The 20,167-nt window shown below is 50.2% G+C and overlaps 2 protein-coding genes across 4 annotated transcripts in view; one reads left to right on the plus strand and one right to left on the minus strand.

Moving 5' to 3' along the window:
- Positions 1-209: 209 nt before the first annotated feature.
- WASHC1 (WASH complex subunit 1) lies at positions 210-19,126 on the plus strand. Of its 3 annotated transcripts, none has more exons than XM_023756736.1 (11): positions 210-349; positions 4,112-4,265; positions 15,409-15,520; positions 15,653-15,880; positions 16,074-16,210; positions 16,462-16,597; positions 16,791-16,992; positions 17,065-17,229; positions 17,533-17,691; positions 18,451-18,519; positions 18,669-19,126. In XM_023756736.1, the coding sequence occupies exons 2-11, from the start codon at positions 4,117-4,119 to the stop codon at positions 18,806-18,808; spliced, it is 1,497 nt and encodes a 498-aa protein (XP_023612504.1). In that variant the 5' UTR covers positions 210-349; positions 4,112-4,116; the 3' UTR covers positions 18,809-19,126. The 3 variants fall into 3 exon arrangements, with proteins under 3 accessions (XP_023612504.1, XP_023612505.1, XP_023612506.1); XM_023756737.1 differs by lacking the exon at positions 210-349 and adding an exon at positions 3,921-3,927; XM_023756738.1 differs by lacking the exon at positions 210-349 and having other exon boundaries at positions 15,734-15,880.
- LOC102432435 (putative ATP-dependent RNA helicase DDX11-like protein 8) overlaps positions 19,117-20,167 on the minus strand; it is a 45,446-nt gene continuing 44,395 nt past the window's right edge. The window contains 1 exon segment of the mRNA XM_023756735.1: positions 19,117-20,167. Within this exon segment, the coding sequence (XP_023612503.1) occupies positions 20,102-20,167 (66 nt within the window). The 3' untranslated portion in view covers positions 19,117-20,101.

Below are 20,167 nucleotides of genomic sequence, written 5' to 3' on the forward strand. Positions count from 1 at the left end.
GAGACCCCGCGGGGGGACCGGCCGGGCCCAAGGCGGGTTTTACTTCCTTATAGGGACCACCCGGCCTCACCTCACGCGCCTTCCGCCCGCGGGCGGGGCTCCTGAAAGCGGCGGCCGAGTCCCCGGACCTTCGGCGGCTCCCGGGCCCCGCGGGCGGGCTCGCCCTGCCCCCTGGCCCCTCCGCGCGGTCCCCGCTGCCCGCGCACGGGTTCCTGGCCTGGGGGCCGGTGCTCCGAGAGGGTGTGCGGGAGGATCCATGCGCTTCCGGCATTATAAGCAGCTTTGGAGAGACGGGGTGGTGTAGGTTCATTTTCTGAAAGAGTCCGTGGTTCTTACCCGATTCTCCAAGGTAGTGCTGCTCGTTAGGAATATGTGAGCCACAAATGTGATTCTAAACGTAAAAAGAGCCCAGCCCGGCGACTCGGCTGGTTGGAGCGCCATCCCGGTCAGGGCACAGAACTAGGTTGTGGGTTCGATCCCCTGGCGCGCGCGGGAGGCAGCCGATGGGTCTCTTATTCTCTCTCTCCCTCCCCCGCCCCTCCTTCCCTCTTTCTGAAATCAATAAAAACTTATCTTTGGGTGAGGATAAAAATAAAAGTTAAAGAAACAGGTGATATTAATTTAGGAATATGTTTTATTTAACTCAGTATAGCTGAAATATGGTCATTTCAGCATGTAATTGCTATATATACAGTCGTTCCCCACTTATCCCCGGTTTTGCTTTTTATGGTCTCAGTTATCCTGGGTCAACCACAGTTTGCAAATATTAAATGGAAAATTCCGGAAATGACTCACAAATTTTAAGTTGCACCCCATTTTGAGGAGCCTGATGAAACCTCGCAGGTGTCCCACTCTGTGGTTGCTCCCCACCCCTTAGTCACTTAACAGCTGACTAGGTTATCAGGTCACCTGCCAGGTACCACAGTGCTTGAGTTCAAGTAACCTTTATTTTGCCCCAAAGCCATTCACATTAACTTTTATTACAGTATCTTGTTGTAATTGTTTCATGGTTGTTGTTAATTTCTTACTGTGCCTAATTTACAAATCAAACTTTATCATAGGTATGTATAGAAAAAGTATGTATATAAGGGTTCAGTACTATCTGTGGTTTTAGGCATCCACCTAGGGTCTTGAAGCATATCCCTCATGAATGAGGACTGTAAAATACTTTGAGATATCTTGCATTCTTTTTTCCCATTAAGTATTTAAATTCTATGTATATTTTACCCTTATGCTACAGCTCAGTTCAGACTATCCACATTTCAGGTGCTCCAAGCCACATGTAGCTAGTGGCTACCATGTTGGACAGCACAAGCCTGGGGATCTCAGTCCAAACTCCTTGCCGTGGTATTGTGTTTTTCACAATCTGGCCCCTCCTTATCTTTCTTTTTTCTGCTACTTGGTCAAGGATAGTTATACCCTCACCACCAAACCACTTCCTTTGTTCAGGCTGTCCTTCTACCTGGAATGCTCTCTCTGGGCCTACTAGGGAAGTAGAGCTTCTACTGAGAGGCTTTTCCTGACTCCCACGGCCCCAAAGGGGTTTATCACACCTTCCTCAGTGTTGCTCATGGCTGGATTAGAGCACTTATCCTATGCTGTTGAATTGTTCTTGAGGCTATCTCCATAGCTACTAAACTGTCTTAGTCATCTTTGTGGTGATCATGGTGGGCACCTAATAGTTGATCAGTAGATGTTTGCAGACAGAATGAGTAAACTACCCGCCAGTTATACTCATTTTTTAAATTTTTGAATGGATCTGTTACTTTCTTGTTTGGGAGATTTGTGCCTGAATCACCCCCTTGTACATACGTGTACATACACACAGACATGTGATAAACAACCACAAGGAATGCATTTCAAGATGTGCACTGCCCTGGCCAGTGTGCTTAGTGGTTAGAGCGTCAGCCTACACACCATAGGGTCTCAGGTTTGATTCCTAGTCAAGGGCACGTACGTGGGTTGCAGGTGCATCCCCAGCACCTAATGTGTGAGGCAACCAATCGATACTTCTCTGTCTCTCTCTCCCTCTTGCCCTCTCTCCTTTCTTCCCTCCCTTCCACTCTCTCTAAAAAAATAAATGGGAAAAATATCCTCTGGTAAGGATTAACAACAACAACAAAAAAAGATGTGCACAGAAAAGTGTCTTCTGCTTTTAATCCCCTCCCCATCTTACAGAAGGGAAAACTGAAGTGCAGAACTGTTAGGATGGCCAGCAAATTTGCATCAATATAAAATCAAAGGCCCTAGCCTAGCCAATTTGGCTCTGTGGATAGAGCGTCAGCCTGAGGACTGAAGGATCCTGGGTTCGATTCTGGTCAAGGGCACATATCTCGGTTGCAAGCTCATTCCCAGCCCAGGCCCTAGTAAAATCAATGGGAAATTATACTCAGGTGAGGATTTAAAATACACACACTCTCTCTCTCTCTGTAGGATTCTCCTTGAAAGGAGTGGGGGAAGTCTCAGCGGGTTAGAGTCTTCAGATAGGAATAACTGGCCCCACTTTGGTCATTTGATAGGAGGGAAGTGAGGAGATGAGGAGGTAACACTGGGCTCTGATAAGGATTCAAGGCAGGTTCAGGTCTGAGAAGCTGAGGATGTCATTACTGGAAAACAAGTTGGAGAGCAGAACGATCGTCTCAGATGACGAAAAGTGCTGGCCTGGGAAGGGTAGGAGAGAACAAGTAGGGTGGAAGGAAGGGCTGGGAAGGCGGGCAGAGGGAGCAAAGGGTGGAAGGAAGGGCTGGGAAGGCGGGCAGAGGGAGCAAAGGAGTGAGTACAGCTGCTTGTTGAAATGTTGGTGTGATACATTAGGACTAACCACCTAGCAGTGACCCTCTCCATGTGTAGAATGGGAAATAGAATCAGATATTCAGAGAAGGCAAGCAACTTACACAAGGTCACATAGCACTTCAAGCCCTCCCTGCCATTCACTCAGCCCCACTCACACCCCTTGCAACCAGGGGTTCCAACATGGTGCCTAGGAAAACAGGTCTGGGGCACAGTGCCAGGCCTGATTTGTGTCTTCCTCACCATCTTCTACCAAGGGGCTGTGATTAGGCCTATTTATAGGGGCCCATTGCCTTAATATTCTGCCTGGTGCATCTCTTGCCAATCAAATCCGTGCTGTCTGCAGTGTGATTGCTGCTTTAGTGACACCAGGGAGTGGAGTTAATTAAACCCAGTATAAATAGACTCTGCCCTGTCTTACAATTCGAAGGAGTGTTTTTCCTTCCTGTTTCCCACCCCCACATGCCCCTTCTTCTTCCTGGCCCCCCTTAGCTCTAGCCTGGGTGAGCAGAGCCTGGACACCTATACCTAGAGCAGTGATGGCGAACCTTTTGAGCTCGGCGTGTCAGCACTTTGAAAAACCCTAACTTAACTCTGGTGCCGTGTCACATATAGAAATTTTTTGATATTTGCAACCATAGTAAAACAAAGACTTATATTTTTGATATTTATATTATATATTTAAATGCCATTTAACAAAGAAAAATCAACCAAAAAAATGAGTTCGCATGTCACCTCTGACACGCATGTCATAGGTTCGCCATCACTGACCTAGAGTCATGAGCCATTGCCTGTCCTATCTCAGGAACAGACCCTCAGTCCCTCAGAGGCTAAAGTGAGAGGAACCCAGGAGTCCACCTTCTCTGTGGTTTTCCAGACCTGGGTACCATTTGGTAGTTAACTGTGGCAATCCCCCCTCCTCCCACCCAAATCCATCCTCCTGCTTCCAGGCTTTTTTCACTCTGCAACAAGGGTTTCTTTCTTGTTTTCCAGGCTGAGGGGGTTGGAATGACATAACGTAAAATGAGGGTGTGTAGCAGGGTCCCTAGCACCTTATGGGGTCAGTCAGTGTTGCACCTTCTCAGAACCCTTTTCATCAGCCTCTGTTGTCCCTACCAATTTCCCTTCATTCACTCAGTAAGCACAGAAGACCAGCTCCTGTGGGGTTCCTGGCTTCCCACCAAATGCTGTTCCCAACTCCCCGCCTGTACAGGCTGAACTTGTGGGGTGGGCTGTGCTGTCTTCTCTCTGTACCTTGCCCTGTGGTAGGTGGGGGTGGGTGAGTGTGTGGCGGCCCTGATGCTCTGGTTCCCACCCACAGGCATCATGACTCCCATGAGGACCCAGCACTCGTTGGCAGGGCAGACCTACACAGTGCCCCTCATCCAGCCAGACCTGCGGCGGGAAGAGGCCATCCAGCAGGTAGCAGATGCCCTGCAGTACTTACAGAAGATCTCCGGAGACATCTTTAGCAGGTGGGTGCTGCCACCCATCCTCACCTGATCAGGGGCTTCTCCCTACCCTGTGCAGTCATTCTCAAGGCACCCTCTAGAAGCAGCCCTTCTGGTGATTCTTGGCCCTGGGGGCACCCACCTGGCTTCCCTGTGCCCAAGGGGCCCAGCTTAGAAGCTTGTTCTCCTAAGTGCTCATAAGAGCTATCTAATGTTCCACTTAGCCCCCTGGGTTCCCTGTGGCCCCACAGGCCCTGGTGGTGACACTGCTCTCCTAACTCATCCTCTTCCCCCACTGGGGGCCCTATTCCTTCACTTATTCCTGCAGTTAGCAAATACATATTCAATACTTCTTGTGTGCAAGGCACTGCTACTCTCCTTAGTCACAGTGGTGAATAAGGCAGCGTCCCTGGCCAACTAGAGGATATGCTCTGGCAGGAAAGATAGACTGTAATTAATCAATTATGTGTTTGTTTTTTTTAAATTTTTTTTTTCTATATATTTTATTGATTTTTTACAGAGAGGAAGGGAGAGAGATAGAGAGTTAGAAACATCGATGAGAGAGAAACATCGATCAGCTGCCTCCTGCACATCTCCTACTGGGGATGTGCCCGAAACCCAGGTACATGCCCTTGACCGGAATCGAACCCGGGACCTTTCAGTCCGCAGGCCGACGCTCTATCCACTGAGCCAAACCGGTTTCGGCAGTTTTTAAATTACAATTGTAATAATACCTATTTTTATTTTTTTACTAGAGGCCCGGTGCATGAAATTTGTGCACGGGGTGGGGGGTGTCCCTCAGCCTAGCCTGTGCCCTCTCGCAATCCAGGACCCCTCTGGTAGGGTCCCTCTGCGGGTGACAGGTGTGGGGTGCAATCGCTTGGCTGACCTGGGCTTCCCTCTGCAGGGTGATTGCTGGCTAGTTCCTCACACCCACCACAGCGTTGCTGGCTGGTGGCCTGGGCCTCCCTCTGTGAGGCAATCGATCGCGGGGCCCCCAGATTGATCACCCCACAGAGGGAGGCCCCACCCACGCCCCCGCAGCACCGCCAGCCAGGTGGCCTGGGCCTCCCTCTGCAGGGTGATCGATCGTGGAACCCCCCCCCCCCCCATCGATTGCCCCACAGAGGGTGGCCTGGACCTCTCTCTGCAGGGCAATTGTGGGGCGATGGTGGTGTCCCTCACCAATCGCATTGCATTACCTTGGCTGACCTGGCGCCAGTGTGTGTCATAGCGTGGTCGTCCGGACGTTATTCTACTGTTTGATTGTTTGATCGATTTGCATATTATGCTTTTTTTTATTATAGATAATTCTTTATTGTTGAAAGTATTACATATATCCCCTTTCCCCCCCCCCATTGATTCCCTCCAGCCCACACCCCCCTCCACCCCAGGCCTTCAGCACCCTATTGTCTGTATCCATGAATTATGCGTATATGCATATAAGGTCTTTGGTTGATTACCTCTCCCCCTTCCCCCCCCAACTTCCTTCTGAAATTCCACACTCTGTTCCATGCTTCCATGTCTCTGGATCCACTCCGTTCATAAGTTTATTTTATTAATTAGATTCCACATATGAGTGAGATCAGGTGATATTTGTCTTTCTCTGACTGACTTATTTCACTTAGCATGGTACTCTCCAGGTCCCTCCATGCTGTCTCAATGGGTAAAGAGATTCTTCTTTTTTACTGCTGCATAGTATTCCATGATATAAATGTACCACAGCTTTTTTATCCACTCATCTACTGATGGGCACTTGGGCTGTTTCCAAGTATTAGCCACTTTAAATTGTGCTTGGTATGAACATAGGGGTGCATACATTCTTTCTGATTGGTGTTTCTGGTTTCTTAGGCTATATTCCTAGAAGTGGAATCACTGGGTCAAATGGCAGTTCCATATTTAATTTTTTGAGGAAACTCCATACTGTTTTCCATGATGGTTGCACCAGTCTGCATTCCCATCACCAGTGTACTAGGGTTCCCTTTCTCCACATCCTAGTCAGCACTTGTCATTTGTTGATTTGTTGATGGTAGCCATTCTGACAGGTGTGAGGTGATACCTCATTGTCATTTTAATTTGCATCTCTTTGATGATCAGTGACATTGAGAATTTTTTCATATGTCTCTTGGTCATCTCTTTGTCCACTTTGGAGAGGTGTCTATTTAGGTCATTTGCCCATTTTTTAATTGGATTGTTTGTCTTCCTTCTGTTAAGTTATAGGAGTTCCTCATATATTTTGTATATTAACCTTTTATCAGATGTATCATTGCCAAATATGTTCTCCCATATAGTGGGCTCTGTTTTCGTTTTGTTGATGGTTTCTTTTGCTGTGCAAAAGCTTTTTATTTTGATGTAGTCTCATTTGTTTATTTTCTCCTTAGTTTCCTTTGCCTTAGGAGATGTAGCTGTAAACATATTGCTACTAGAGATGTCTGAGATTATGCTGCCTATGGTTTCTTCTAAGATTTTTATGGTTTCATATCTTACATTTAAGTCTTTTACCCATTTTGAGTTTATTCTTTTGTATGATATTAAGTTGGTGGTCTAGTTTCTTTTTTTTTTTTGCTTGCATGTATCTGTCCAATTTTCCCAACATCATTTATTGAAAGAGACTCTCTTGACTCCACTGCATGCTCTTGCCTCCTTTGTCAAATATTAATTGAGCATAATGGCTTGGGTCGATTTCTGGGTTCTCTGTTGTTTCATTGACCTACATGCCTGTTCTTGTGCTAGTACCAGGCTGTTTTGATTACAGTGGCTTTGTAGTATAACTTGAAATCTGTTATTGTGATTACTCCACCTTTGTTTTTCTTTCTCAAAATTGCTGCAGCTATTCGGGGTCATTTTTTATGCCATATAAATTTTTGGAGAGTTTGTTCTAGCTCTTTGAAATATGCCGTTGGTATTTTAATAGGGATTTTATTGAATCTGTAGATTGCCTTGGGTACTATGGACATTTTAATGATGTGGATTCTACCAACCCATGAACACGGTATATGCTTCCACTTGTTTATATCTTCCTCTATCTTTTATTTTCAACATCCTGTAGTTTTCCGAGTACAGGTCTTTTGCCTCCTTGGTTAGGTTTATTCCTAAGTATCTTAATTTTTTGTTGCAGTGGTAAGTGGGATTATTTGTTTAGTTTCTCTTTCTGAGCATTCATTACTGGTGTATAAAAAAGCCATTGATTTTTGGGTATTGATTTTGTAACCTGCTACATTGCCAAATTCATTTATTAAATCTAGTAGTTTTTGGTAGAGTCTTTAGGGTTTTCTATATACAATATCATGTCATCTGTGAATAATGAGAGTTTTACTTCCTTATTTCCAATTTGGATGCTTCTTATTTCTTCTTCTTGTCTGATCGCTGTGGCTAGAACTTCCAGTACTATGTTTAAATATGAGTGGTGAAAGCGGACATCCCTGTCTTGTTCCTGTTCTTAGGGGAAATGCTTTTAGTTTTTGCCCATTAAGTATACTGTTGTCTGTAGGTTTGTCATATATGGCCTTTAGCATGTTGAGATATGTTCCCTCTATTCCCACTTTGCTGAAAGTTTTTATCAAAAATGGGTGTTGGATTTTGTCGAATGCAATAAGATCTATTTTTAAATAATTTTGTAATATTTATATAGCATTAACCATGTACCATCATTGATCCAAAGTGCATTAATTCATTTAACCATCACAAGAACTTTATGAGGAGCTACTGTTGTTACCTCCATTTTATAGATGAGGAAACTGAGGCACAGAATGACTAAGAGACTTGCCCAAGTGGCAGAGCCAGGGGTCACACCCAGGTATTGTGGCTCCAGACACTGGAGTTCTTACTGTCTTTCTGTGTTGGGAAGGAGGTTACCTTGAGAGTTATTAACGGGAGGCCTGACTTGGCTTGGGGGAATCAGAGGAGGCATATGAAGGGAAGAAGATGCATGGTAAAATCTGAAGGGTGAGTGGGAGTTATTGTGAATGGGTAGGTTGGGAAGAAGAATGTTCCAGAAAGAAAGAAGTACATGAGCTAAAGCCCTGAGGTGGGAAGGACTTGAATGGAAGCCAGTGTGGCTGGGGCAAGGGGGTGGGGGGTCGCCTCATGAAGCTGGTGAAGAGGCAGAGCCTTAGAGGTGTTCGGCGATTTTGAGTTGGTGAGTGGCAGCTTTTTGTTAATTCCAGTGCTAATCTAGCACAATCCTTTTAAGCTATTACGATTTTTCACTCAATGTCTATTTAACATGAGTCACTGGTGTTTGCTATTTCCTTGCAAAGGTCCCAGGTTTTGTCCTGTCTTTCTCTGGCCATAAGCAACCTGAGATGGGCTTAGTTAGATCTTCCTGGGTGCCCACATTATGCCTCACGTAGGAACCCTTTATTGCACCCAGTGTAAAGTATTTGACTGCCTGATTCAGGTTGATTTCATGGTCCAGGTCATCCCTCACCCTGCTTGCACTCCAGTCCAGGAATCCCCTTCTGCATCACCAGGTGACCTCTTCCTCCTCCATCAGTTGTGAGTCCACCTCTTCCTAAAGTCCTCCCCATTGGAACAGAGAATGGAGTCATTGTCTTCAGTTGGATTTGGTATAAACACCAGATCCACTGGACTCTTCTGCATGCTGCCTTCCCACCGATGTGCCCGCCTGCCCGAGCCTGTCCAGAATATAAATGTAACCAGGGGACGATGCCCAAGTGGTTCAGGAGGTTGACTCTGGAGCAGGCTGCCTGGGCTCCAGCTGGCTTCCCCATTTGCTTGCTCTGTAACTTTGGGAGAGTTATTTAACTTCCCTAAGCCTCGGTGTTCTCATCTATAATGTGATGATAATAATGGTATCTTACAAATAGGATTATTGTAAAGATTAAGTTAATTAAAACTTGCAAAGAAATTACAGGGCTTGGAATATAGTAAGTATGCAATCAGTGCTCACTCTCAATATCATCTCTGCTCATTTGCCGCCGATGGTGGTCCTCTATTAAGCTGCTATCAATAGTTATAGAAAGTGTTTGGTGCCCCTTTTGAGCTTATTTTTGTGTTAAATATTTTCAAGGAACACATAAGCAAGAGGACACAGGCCTTTAAGAGCTGACAGTTGGAGATTATGGCTGCCCCATGCCCAGTGACTGAATATTTGTGTTCCTCACTGGAATTGTGACAGCATGCTTGCCTTTCTCTGAGGAGGGCATTGGATTTTTAGCATACGTTAATTTCCCTTCCTGGTATTTGGCTCCTGTAGACAATTTAGTGGGGTGATCTCCAGGGCAGGGATGGTGAGTTGGTTGAGAGTGGGTATGGGCCCTCCAAGTATCTGAAGGAGGGGAGAATGTCTCTGAGGAGCCCTCAAAACCAGGTTTCAGGTCACCCCATTGCTGGATCTTGAGGGATACCAAAGATGTGTATGGCATGGTTCCTGTCCTCAAGGATCTTGTATTTTGGAATAGGAAAGCAGTAGGTCTTGGCTGTTTCTTAATTACATAGCATAAACTGTGGGCCTCCCGGGATCTAGAGAAGAGAGAAATAAATAAGAATTGACGGCATATTTATCAATTAGAACTTCCTAAAGTAGTTTAGGTAAAAAGTAACCCATCAGTAGAGCAGGTTTTGGAGCCGAAGGGTGTGATGCTGTTATCAGGACTTGGAATTGCTTTTACTCCATCTCCGCTCTCTGCCTCTGGGTTGGCCCCATTCCCAGACAGGCCTTGTTCCTGTGGTGGCAAGGTCACCCCAGTAGGGTCAGAGCTCCCAGGTTCTAGTTCCAGTCCAGCATTTCCTCAGAAGTCCCACTCGCCCATTGGCACAGCTTGGTTCTCTTGTCTATGCCAGAGCTGAATGCTGGGGAGAGAGGGGCATGACACACTGACTGGCTCCGACCTGTCACATGTATTACCATTATCCTAAGCCCTGGGTTTAGCCCCCCTGAAATCCATGGACTGAGTCTGTGGGAGTGAAGGGTTCTGCCACGAAAACAGAGGCTGTTACTTGAACAAGAAAAAGTAGATGGTAGCGAGGAGAATCACATGCCTATTACATGTGGTCAGGAAAGGCCTCCTGAAGGAAAGGGGCATGAACTAGGCCACAGGAAAGACAGGGTGTGTGGTTGGGCAGGACTGGGAATGTGAGCCTGCAGGCCATCTGGTAGGGTCTAGAAATGTGTGCCAAAGGCTTAGAGGCCAGAATGTGGTGTGTCCTGGCTCCCAGAGTACAGACATTGCTGCCTGTCTCATACAGTCAGAACAGAACAGGGTGTGAACTCAACTTGCCGTGCGTCTGTGGGTCTCACTTCCCCCTCTGATCTCGTGCCCTTGAGAGTTTGCTTCCGGCTTCTTTTCTGCAGTGTGGGCGTGCTCCCTGCAGTGGGGTGGGAGGGAAGAGGTTGTGTGAGTGAAAAGTTGGGATAAGTGAGTCAGGGCCCACGGGGGCTTCTCTGAACAAGGCAGGACTTTGAACTTGATCCAGGAGTTTTAGGGAGCCTGGATGGGTGCTTGAGCACAGAAGTGATGGGACAGAAGCGTTTTGGGAAGGTTCGTCAAGCAGTGGTCACAGAGTGGACAAGAAGAGGCGAGAGTGGATTCTGGGACTGTTGTGTGGTCGGGGCATGGAAGGGATAAGGCTGCAGTCCAGGGGAGTTGCCGACAGGGAGGGATGGATAAGAGACATTTCGAAGGGAACAATGATGACAAAATGGGAATGAGGATGAGGGAAAGGGATGACTGGGATGACTGGGACAGGGGTGGGGAGTGCCTAGACCTAACCTCTCTCTTCTGCCCCACCCCATCCTGTAGCCATCAACAGGCAAGGGGGCTTTTCATTTCTAATGGGCTTTTGTGGTGGGATGTGACCCCAGCTTAGAAATTTCCCCCCTTAAACATGCTCCTCCTGCTTGTAAACCTTGCAGAAAAGAGACACTTTCTATCTCTCCTCCCCACTGCTCTCCCCTTTCAGGCCCAGGCCTGGCCCCTTGGCCCAGTGGAACCTGGGTGCAGTTCTGCAGGTAGGTGAGCTCATGGCAAATTAGCATTCCAAGCTGGTGTTCCTTTCTCCTGCTTTGCCGCAGTGGGAGCTGTGCAGAGACTGGAGAGAATGACAAGTACCTTACGGGCTCTCCTGGAGCCCCCCCTCCCAGCCCAGTCCCTGGCTTCTCTGCCCTTTTCACCTGGGAGAAGCCAGGCCAAAAATATCTGCCCAGAGATGTCACCTTCTTCACAAGATTTAGGTGACGAGGCAGAGGGTGCTGCAGTGGCCTGGGAAGAGGAGCTGGGCAGATTCTGCAGTGGAAGTTGGGGTGCTATCACTTGCCATTCCTGTCAGCCCACCAGGGAAGCTGCAGCCCCTTCCTCCTGGGCAAGGATCCATTTTCTCTGCAAAGCCTTTTCCTTCTCTCTTTTCTGTCTTTCTACTTCTTAACGCCCCCGCCGCCACCCCCCCCCCCCTCCCCGCCAGTTTCTCGCTACTGATTGGCACCTGGGGACTCTCCAGGTTAGGAAGCACTCAATCAGCTGCCTGCATAATTAGCAGATCATTCTTAATTATCCCTGTAAATTATCCCTGTGAGCGGAGAAGATAAAGGTGAAGGCAAGAGCCCAGGTTCAGGGTCTGCTGCGCCTGGGGATAGGGCAGGCAGGGCAGGAGAGGCAGCAATTATGGAGGAGTGGGTGCCTCCTTCCCCTCAGCAGCCTGCCTCTGCGGACTGGCGTGCGATCTGATTGTGAAGAGCTGATCTTATTGTGAGTAGCCAGGGCAGCACTGCAGGGGCCAGGGGCCTGCCTGGCTTCATAAACAGGGGGATGGAGAGTCAGTGTTGGAAGAGTCCGCACAGGGAGCCCAAGCACTGCCCTGGCCAATCTGTCCCCCTCCCTCTGTCACACCAGGAGCAGAGTGGTCCCTAGGTGCCTCCTTGATGCCTCCCACCCCAGCCCGGGGAGCGACTTATTGTTGCTCTGCCCTCTGCCCTCCATGGTGGTCTCTTGCAAAGTATTTATTTCCTGGCTGGGACTTTCTTCTCTGTCTGCCCATCGCTGCCTCTTCTGGCTTCCCCTGAGTGTCTGGAGTCTCTCATCCCTCTCTGCATCTTAGTAAGAGCAAATGTTAACCAAGTACTTAGGATATGTCAGCTAATACAGGAACACTGGACTTACATTTGTTCGTTTTAACTTTTACGATAATTCCATAATATAGAAGCTACTCCTCCTACTTTTCAGCCGAAGAAACTGAAGCATAGGCCTATTAAGTGACTTGCCCAAGGTCACTCTGCTACTACGTAGATGTTAACCCATGTCTATGGGACATTGTACAAGGCTTCAGTGATAAGCTTGGAAACCGACCTACTTTGAAGTTTGCCACCAAGCCAGGGGCTGTAGATCAGGAATGGCAAACAATTGCCCTTTTGCCACCATCCCCCACCCTTACGGTGGCCATTGCATAAATAAGTGGAACAACAAATCAATATTTCTCTTCTCTAAAAAAAAAATTAAAAAGGGAGAAGATAGACCAGGAGCTATGTATCCTCACCCGCGGATACGTTTTCCATTGATTTTTAGAGAGTAGAAGTGAGGGAGGGGAGAGAGAGAAACATCGATGTGAGAGAGACACATCGATTGGTTGCCTCTCACATGTGCCACAACCAGGGCCAGGGATTGAATCTGCACCCAGCCCTTGACTGGGAATTGAACCCACACCCTTCAGTGGGCGGGCCGATGCTCTAACCACTGAGAAACACCAGCCAGGGCTGTATTTCCTTTTTAAGCTGCTTAACATTCTTTTAGCTCATTCTGAGTTTATAGTTAACCAAAACCTTAGGCCTTTCTTCATCTGAGCTACTGTTCAGCCTCCACCTTCTGTATTTGTGCGCTTGACTTTAACCTGAATGCTGGGCTTCCCGTTCACACCTTCTCAATTTCATCTTGTTTCTTGCATTTCATCCTTCTGGCCGCAAGATTATGTGAGCCTAGGTTCCACCATGCAGACCATTTTTGACCCTCCCCGTTTGACACCCCCCGTTTGATATCCCCAGTGTTGACTGAGCTGGACCGGGCCCTGCCAGATACCTTGGTGCAGCCAAAATCAGCCCATTCTCTGCAGTGCCCTTCAGAGACTGTTGTTCATCTGGCCTTGTTTTCTCAAGTGTTCTCTCCCCCAACCCCCATAGCTCCATCTTGTCTGCAGGATTTTGTGAGAAGCCATCGAAATCCTTGCTGACTCGAGATGCACTGTGTTTAAGGTTTCCCGATACACGAGTCTAATAACCCTGTCTAAGTAAGAAATGCTGTGAATTTAGAACAGTGCTGGCCCCCCGGACCTGCCTCTTCCTTTTCTAAGTGCTTACAGACACTCTATTTAATAATCCATTCTGGATATTTGCCAGGGTTTGTTGTTAAGCTTGATGTTTACAATTTTAAGGAATTGGCCCTTCTCTCCTTAATGGAAGAAGCAGAACAGAGTAGCCTATCTCCGGGTTTCATGTCCCTCCCTCTCCACATTGACTCCAAGAGGAGTGGTTACATAACCACTAAGGTGCTTCAGCACCCAGGGCCAGAGTGACAGAGGTAGGAACTGGACGAAACAGCTTGATCAAGTATGCCTTCCCAGTGGATGAAGACCTTTCTCCCTGCGGAAAAGAGGGAGCCCATGCTGGAAAGATGGGTGGTTTTACGTTCTCTCGTTGGAAGGAAACTGCCCGTCTGTCTGCATTGCTGCCCCACTCAGACTAGTCTGTCAAGGAAAACTAAGCTGCTTTGGTGCCTGCTTGTATCCCAGCCTCCACCCCACTCCACCTCTGGCACTTGAGGAGCCAGGCATAATCAGGGAGACTTCGTCAGGACAGAGACCCTTGGGTTGTGAAATTGTCTGATGGAGAGGTGGGTTCTTTGGAGGGACAAGACCCTTTTAGAGTGGGTGGGGATGCTTTACGAAGGCTGGGCCAGTCTTGACTGCTCCTTTCAACTTTTAGAGAAATCTCAGAGTCCCTTAACCTTGCAGTCCCCCACCGCAGAGACAGTGAGGCCACTCTGCCACCCACCATATCCTCCCCACTTTTCCCCAGATACTCAACTTGCAACTCTGCCTCATTTCTCCTGCCTCACTTGTGTGCTCACTCCTGCCAGGTGAATGCAGAGATGTGGCCGCTCCGAATGTGGAACGTGGTGGTCATGGCAGGAACTGGTGTTCTGGGAGGTGGGGGAGCCTATGGAGGAAGGATAGACTGGCATACGAGAGCCAGGGTTAACGCTGCAGCGAGAAGACCCTTGCTGTTGCTGAGTAACGTGGGGACAGCGAAAGTGGGGCTCCTGTGCACTTACATTTAGGGCACATGGGTGTCAGTCATCAGGAACCACAGAGGGGCCTGAGAGGTCCAGCACTGCCCTAGGCACTGGGATTACCCAGGAACAAAGCAGAGTCCACAGTCCTTCGGAGCACATGTAGGCAAGTGACACATAACGTCAAGTGACTGTGTGAAAGAGTGGGTGGGAGTTGGGAAGTGACATTGCATCTTCAGATTCTGTGGTCAGAGAGGCTTCGTGAGGGGGCGCAGTGAAGTGAAGAAGCCAGTGTGTGGATATTGGGGGACAGCATTCCACTTGATGCAAACGCCGTGCAACAAGAGTTTGGCATGTTTGGGGAATACACGGGCAGCAGGTGTTGCTGCAGCCAACTGATTGGGGTAGGAAGGAAGGGGAGGAAGCCCATGAGCAGCCAGATCATAGCCTTGAGAACCTTGGTCAGGACTGGGGATGCACTCACAAGAAACATGAACAGGTTGAGGACTTCAATTTAGGTCCAGCCTTGTCACTCAGTCTTGCTGAACTCTGGTTTCCTTGTCTGTAAATAGGTGACTGTGTCCATGTCACTCATGAAGATTCTGTCTCTGCTTGCCCCAGCCTGAGGCTGCAGACTCTGGAAGGCAGGAACAATGTCCCTTCAGGTGACATGTGTAGGCACCAGGGTAATTGCCCAGCCCTACCCAGAGCTCCAAGAAACATAATGCAGTACCTTCTAGACCCTTCAGTTTGGATGATCTTTGGGAGGTCACCTGAGAGTTCCAAGATTGACCCTGATAAGCAGATAACATTTTTTTTTAAGACCCTTTGCTTAAGTCCCTGGGTTTTTGCAGGTTAGAAGCAGGAGGTATGCAGGAGGCTGCAGGGGTTTGAGGAGCAGCCCCTGGACCTGTCATTTTTTTCCGTGACAGGATCTCCCAGCGAGTAGAGCTGAGCCGGAGCCAGCTGCAGGCCATTGGGGAGAGGGTCTCCTTGGCCCAGGCCAAGATTGAGAAGATCAAAGGCAGCAAGAAGGCCATCAAGGTAGCCCATATGTCCCTGTGGCTGACGGCCCATCACAGATATCCCATTCTCTACCATATCCCTGTGCCTCTGAGGTTGCCCACATCCCTACTATTACTGTCCAACCACAACTCAAGCTTTCCTTCTCCTCAGAATCCCCTCATCCCAAACCTAGGCTCTCTGGAAGTTCTCGGGGCCCCTGAAAAAGTGATGTCAGACTCTCCATGTCCACAGGTGTTCTCCAGTGCCAAGTACCCCGCTCCAGAGCACCTGCAGGAGTACAGCTCCATCTTTACGGGTGCCCAGGATTTTGGCCTGCAGAGACGCCCCCGCCACCGGATCCAGAGCAAGCACCGCCCCCTGGATGAGCGGGCCCTGCAGGTCTGATGGGCACACCCAGCTCACACACTTGCAGGGCGTGACCAGTGGCAAGTGGCAGTACTGGATGTGGGGGAGGAACTAAGGGCCCACCAGAGGGTTCGTCCCCCAAGAGGATTCTGACGGGATGGGGTGGAGGTCACTGGTCTGGCCCTGTAACCACCATCCCCCTGTCACATTTCTGCCCCACCCCCAGGAGAAGCTGAAATACTTCCCTGTGTGTGTGAACACCAAGTTGGAACCTGAGGATGAGGCTGAGGAGGGGCTCGGGGGTCTTCCTAGCAACATCAACTCCGTCAGCTCCTTGCTGCTCTTCAACACCACTGAGAACCTGTATGGCCAGAAGGGGGGCTACAAAGGGGTGGTGGGAGTCCTGGCTGGCTTAGTGGGGGGCCCCAGGGACATCAGACTCAGATGTAGCAAAAGTCTGCAGCCTGCAAGGCCAGGACCAGTTTGCTTTGCCTTGTAAGGCCTGGGAATCCACCGTACAAACTAACTGTGGTCCCTGATGAAGTAGGAAAGGTAGGTCAGGGCCATGGGCCTAGAACAGATGATAGATCGCCTGACTCACCTCACCTCTCCAGGTACAAAAAGTATGTCTTCCTGGACCCCCTGGCTGGTGCTGTAACAAAGACCCATGTGATGCTGGGGGCAGAGACAGAGGAGAAGCTATTCGATGCCCCTCTGTCCATCAGCAAGAGAGAGCAGCTGGAGCAACAGGTAGAGATGACTGTGCTTGGGTGGGTGGGGGGTATAGGTGGTTGAGGATGTGGGGCCCTGCTAGGGTTTTCTAGGCAAGGGGTCTATGGAGCCCCTTATCCCACCTGAGCCCCACTGACTGTTCCAAGGTCAAACTGCAGGGCCCATGACCCCTGCAGCACCCCAACTCATGTACCCCCACTTAATTCTGCAGGTTCCAGAGAACTACTTCTATGTACCTGACCTGGGCCAAGTACCTGAGATCGACGTGCCGTCCTACCTGCCCGACCTGCCAGGCATCGCTGATGACCTCATGTACAGCGCTGATCTGGGCCCTGGCATTGCCCCCTCTGCCCCTGGCACCATTCCAGAGCTGCCCGCCTTCCACACAGAGGTGGCTGGGCCTTTCAAGCCAGGTGAGTGAGAACCACGAATGGGAATTGGGCCTCTTTCTTCCCCAGCCACCTCACATTTCTTACTTGTTTCAGACCTAGAAGATGGGGTCCTAACAGCACCTCCGCCGCCACCACCCCCACCCCCACCTCCCCCAGCTCCAGCGGTGCTGGCCAGCGCTCCCCCGCCCCCACCCCCACCGCAGACTGTGCCCACTCCAGGTCAAGGTGCCAAGGATGACAGCAGCATGTCTCCTTCAGGTAGGAGCAGCAGCGGGCATGTGTCACATTTAGATCCTCAGCACATGAGTAATTCCCAGGGTCCACCTCTGCAGGGCGGCACCTAAGCTGGGTGGGGATTGGAGAGGGACCGGTGCCTGGACCCAGGACCTCCTGAGCTCAGGCTTCACCGAAGTCCCGGCTTCACCAGCTGGGTTCCTCTTCAGGAACAGCCCCTCCTCACAGCCAGCTGCTGAGGGCTTCTCTGGACCCTAGAATTGTGGGCCGGGCAGGGCTGTCCCACAGCCTAGCCCTGCCTGAGCAGCCTTCCTTCCCCACCCCCAGCTCCAGTCCAGGGGGCTCCCAAGGAAGTAGTGGACCCCTCCAGTGGCCGGGCCACCCTGCTGGAGTCTATCCGCCAGGCTGGGGGCATCGGCAAGGCCAAGCTCCGCAGTGTCAAGGAGCGCAAGCTGGAAAAGAAGAAACAGAAGGAGCAGGAGCAAGGTGAGGGGACCCTACACCCCTCCAGGAGGGCTCTAAGAAAAGGGCCGCCTCTTTAACCACCACCAGACTCCAATAGGGTGCTCCTTGCCACCCAAGTGTCCAAACTCCTGCCCCCTATTCCCCAGGGTGTTTGATGTAAACCCTGCGTGGCCACCCTAACGTCCTTGCCTCTGGGGGAGGGTTCCTGCTGGGATTTGGAGCCTGCTTTCCTCTCTAAGCTGGTAGGGGCCAAACAAGAGAAAATCTACCCTGCCAGCTGTCTGAGGAAACGGTCAGGACCCGAGATACTTGAGAGACAGAGGACCTGGACTGATGGCTCAGTCCTGCTTTTCCAAGCCCCTTGGGGCCACAGATTACTTCTGTGATGCTTGCATCAATGTAACACCTGGCATAAAGCAAACGTGTCCTGGATGTCAACAGTCCTGAGCTTGAGTCCTCGCTTTGCTTCTGAGCTTTGCACTGTGACCCAGGCAAACTGCCTAGTGTCTCTGAGCTGGTTTCCTCATCCATACTGTGGGCTGCTAACTCATGCCCTGTCTCAGGGTGGCTATGACAGTGTACTCAAATGTTACCCACGTTCTCATCAGTGCCCTGGTGCTGGATCCAAGAGCTGGTGGTAACATGATGGCTGTGGGGGCTGGGGTGTGTCAGTCGTGAAGAAAAAGAGGACAAATATGACTAAACCCTGAGGTTGTCACCCAGGAACAGGTTTCACACTGGTCCCTTCCTCCTCCCTCACCCATGGTTTTCCTGTTGTAGTGAGAGCCACAGGCCAAGGCGGCGACCTGATGTCGGATCTCTTTAACAAGCTGGTCATGAGGCGCAAAGGTAGGACAGAGCACTACTGCTTCCCAAGGCCAGGGACTGGGGTGTGTCATACACACTCTGCCTTTTTCTTCCTGTTTCTAAGACTTTTAGGGGCTGGGTGAACTGGCTCCCCAAACAACCCCCCTCACCCTCCACCTTTTCCCTCCCAGGCATCTCTGGGAAAGGACCTGGGGCCGAGGCCAGCGAGGGACCAGGAGGAGCCTTCGCCCGAATGTCAGACTCCATCCCGCCTCTGCCTCCACCGCAGCAGCCACCTGGAGAGGAGGACGAGGAGGACTGGGAATCCTAGGGGCTCAACAGCTCCTCCTTCTCACCAAACCCAGGCTGAGGCTCTTGCCCTCACATGGAAACAGCTGGGATGGGCTCCTTGGCCTGCAGATCTCTCAGCACCTGCTGCCCTTGGAGGGATGGGGGTCACAGAGGACTACCCAGGTCTGTGCCTGGACCATCTTCAAGGAGCAGGGAGGCTGGCTTCTGAGGGTGGTGGGAGGGGGCCTTCGCTTTCTGCTTGTGCTCCACCCACCTCCTTCACTAGCATGCTCCTCTATTCCCTGAGACTGAGGTACAGCAGTACACGAATCAATAAAGAAATATAACTGAGCATCAACCAACAGTGCACTTTTAATTAAGGAACTACAGCTGTGCAGAAATGCAAACATCTCCAAGCCAAGGCCTGTCCTGCTCCCCCTGGTCCCAGGCAATGGGGCAAGGTGCTGAGTGGACCAAGCCCCCTTTCTCTGGGACCAGGGAAGAGAGGTGTAGTCAACAGGGCAGCTGTTGCAGATGGAGGGAGGGATATTTTCACACAGAAAAAGTGTCTCAGTGACAGACAGCGTATCTAAAAATAGTCCTGCTGAGAGCCTAATGGCCCTTGGTGTAATTGCTGATGCCAGGGGAAGAGGTATCTTGGAGTTTGCTCAAGTGGCTGAGAGGGAGAGAGGCCCCACCGACTGGAGGGACCTGGAACCAGCCCAGGAGGTAGCATGCTGTGGAGGGCTGTGGGACAGGTTAGGGGCCAGCAGGCGGGGAGCACCGCACAGGGCTCTGCTCCCACTTCCAAATGACTTCAGTGCCTGACTTGTCAGAGATGGTGCTTAATCCCCAGGTGGCAGTGGGTCAAAGTAACCAGAAGCCAGAGGGCAGAAGAGCCCATGACACCAGGGGCTGGAAATGGGGAATATTCTTAATTTGGAGGGAAAAGTAAAGGTCTAGAACACTAATTTTAGCTAAAAGGGGAGAGAAAAGGGAGAGGCAGGAGAGGCCTGCTCCATCTTGCCTCTGAGAAAGTGGGTGCTGAGAAATGAGCGCGGGCAGATGCTGAAGTGGAAGGTGCAGCTTCCACAGCTGCCCAAGTGGCTGGGGGTGGGGGGTAGGGGCGGCTCAACTGGGTGTGGTGAACAGGAAGAAAGACCCAATTTCAGGGAGGGGAACTGCCCTGGGACGGGCTCAAGGATGGCCAGGAGCCACTGCTTGTTCAGGATCGACCTAATTTTCGCCTACTGGCTTCTGCACCTGTTCCTGGATCCTGCAACCAGGGATTCCACAGGGGCTGGTCTGCATTCCAGATGGGTGCGGCCATCCCTCAGGAAAGGCCAGACTTCTCGTGATGAAACTGGGGAGACAGGGAAAGACAGTGAGACACTAGGTG

The sequence above is a fragment of the Myotis lucifugus genome, unplaced genomic scaffold, assembly GCF_000147115.1.
Source record: "Myotis lucifugus unplaced genomic scaffold, Myoluc2.0 scaffold_98, whole genome shotgun sequence".
Classification (NCBI taxonomy): domain Eukaryota; kingdom Metazoa; phylum Chordata; class Mammalia; order Chiroptera; family Vespertilionidae; genus Myotis; species Myotis lucifugus.

Bases quoted from the DNA above. Each gene is read 5' to 3' on its own strand.
- WASHC1 (XM_023756736.1), top strand. From the start codon at position 4,117: ATGACTCCCATGAGGACCCAGCACTCGTTGGCAGGGCAGACCTACACA. The intron at 15,521-15,652 runs GTAGCCCATATG...CCTTCTCCTCAG, and splicing joins GCAGCAAGAAGGCCATCAAG to AATCCCCTCATCCCAAACCT. The intron at 16,993-17,064 runs GTGAGTGAGAAC...TACTTGTTTCAG, and splicing joins GGCTGGGCCTTTCAAGCCAG to ACCTAGAAGATGGGGTCCTA.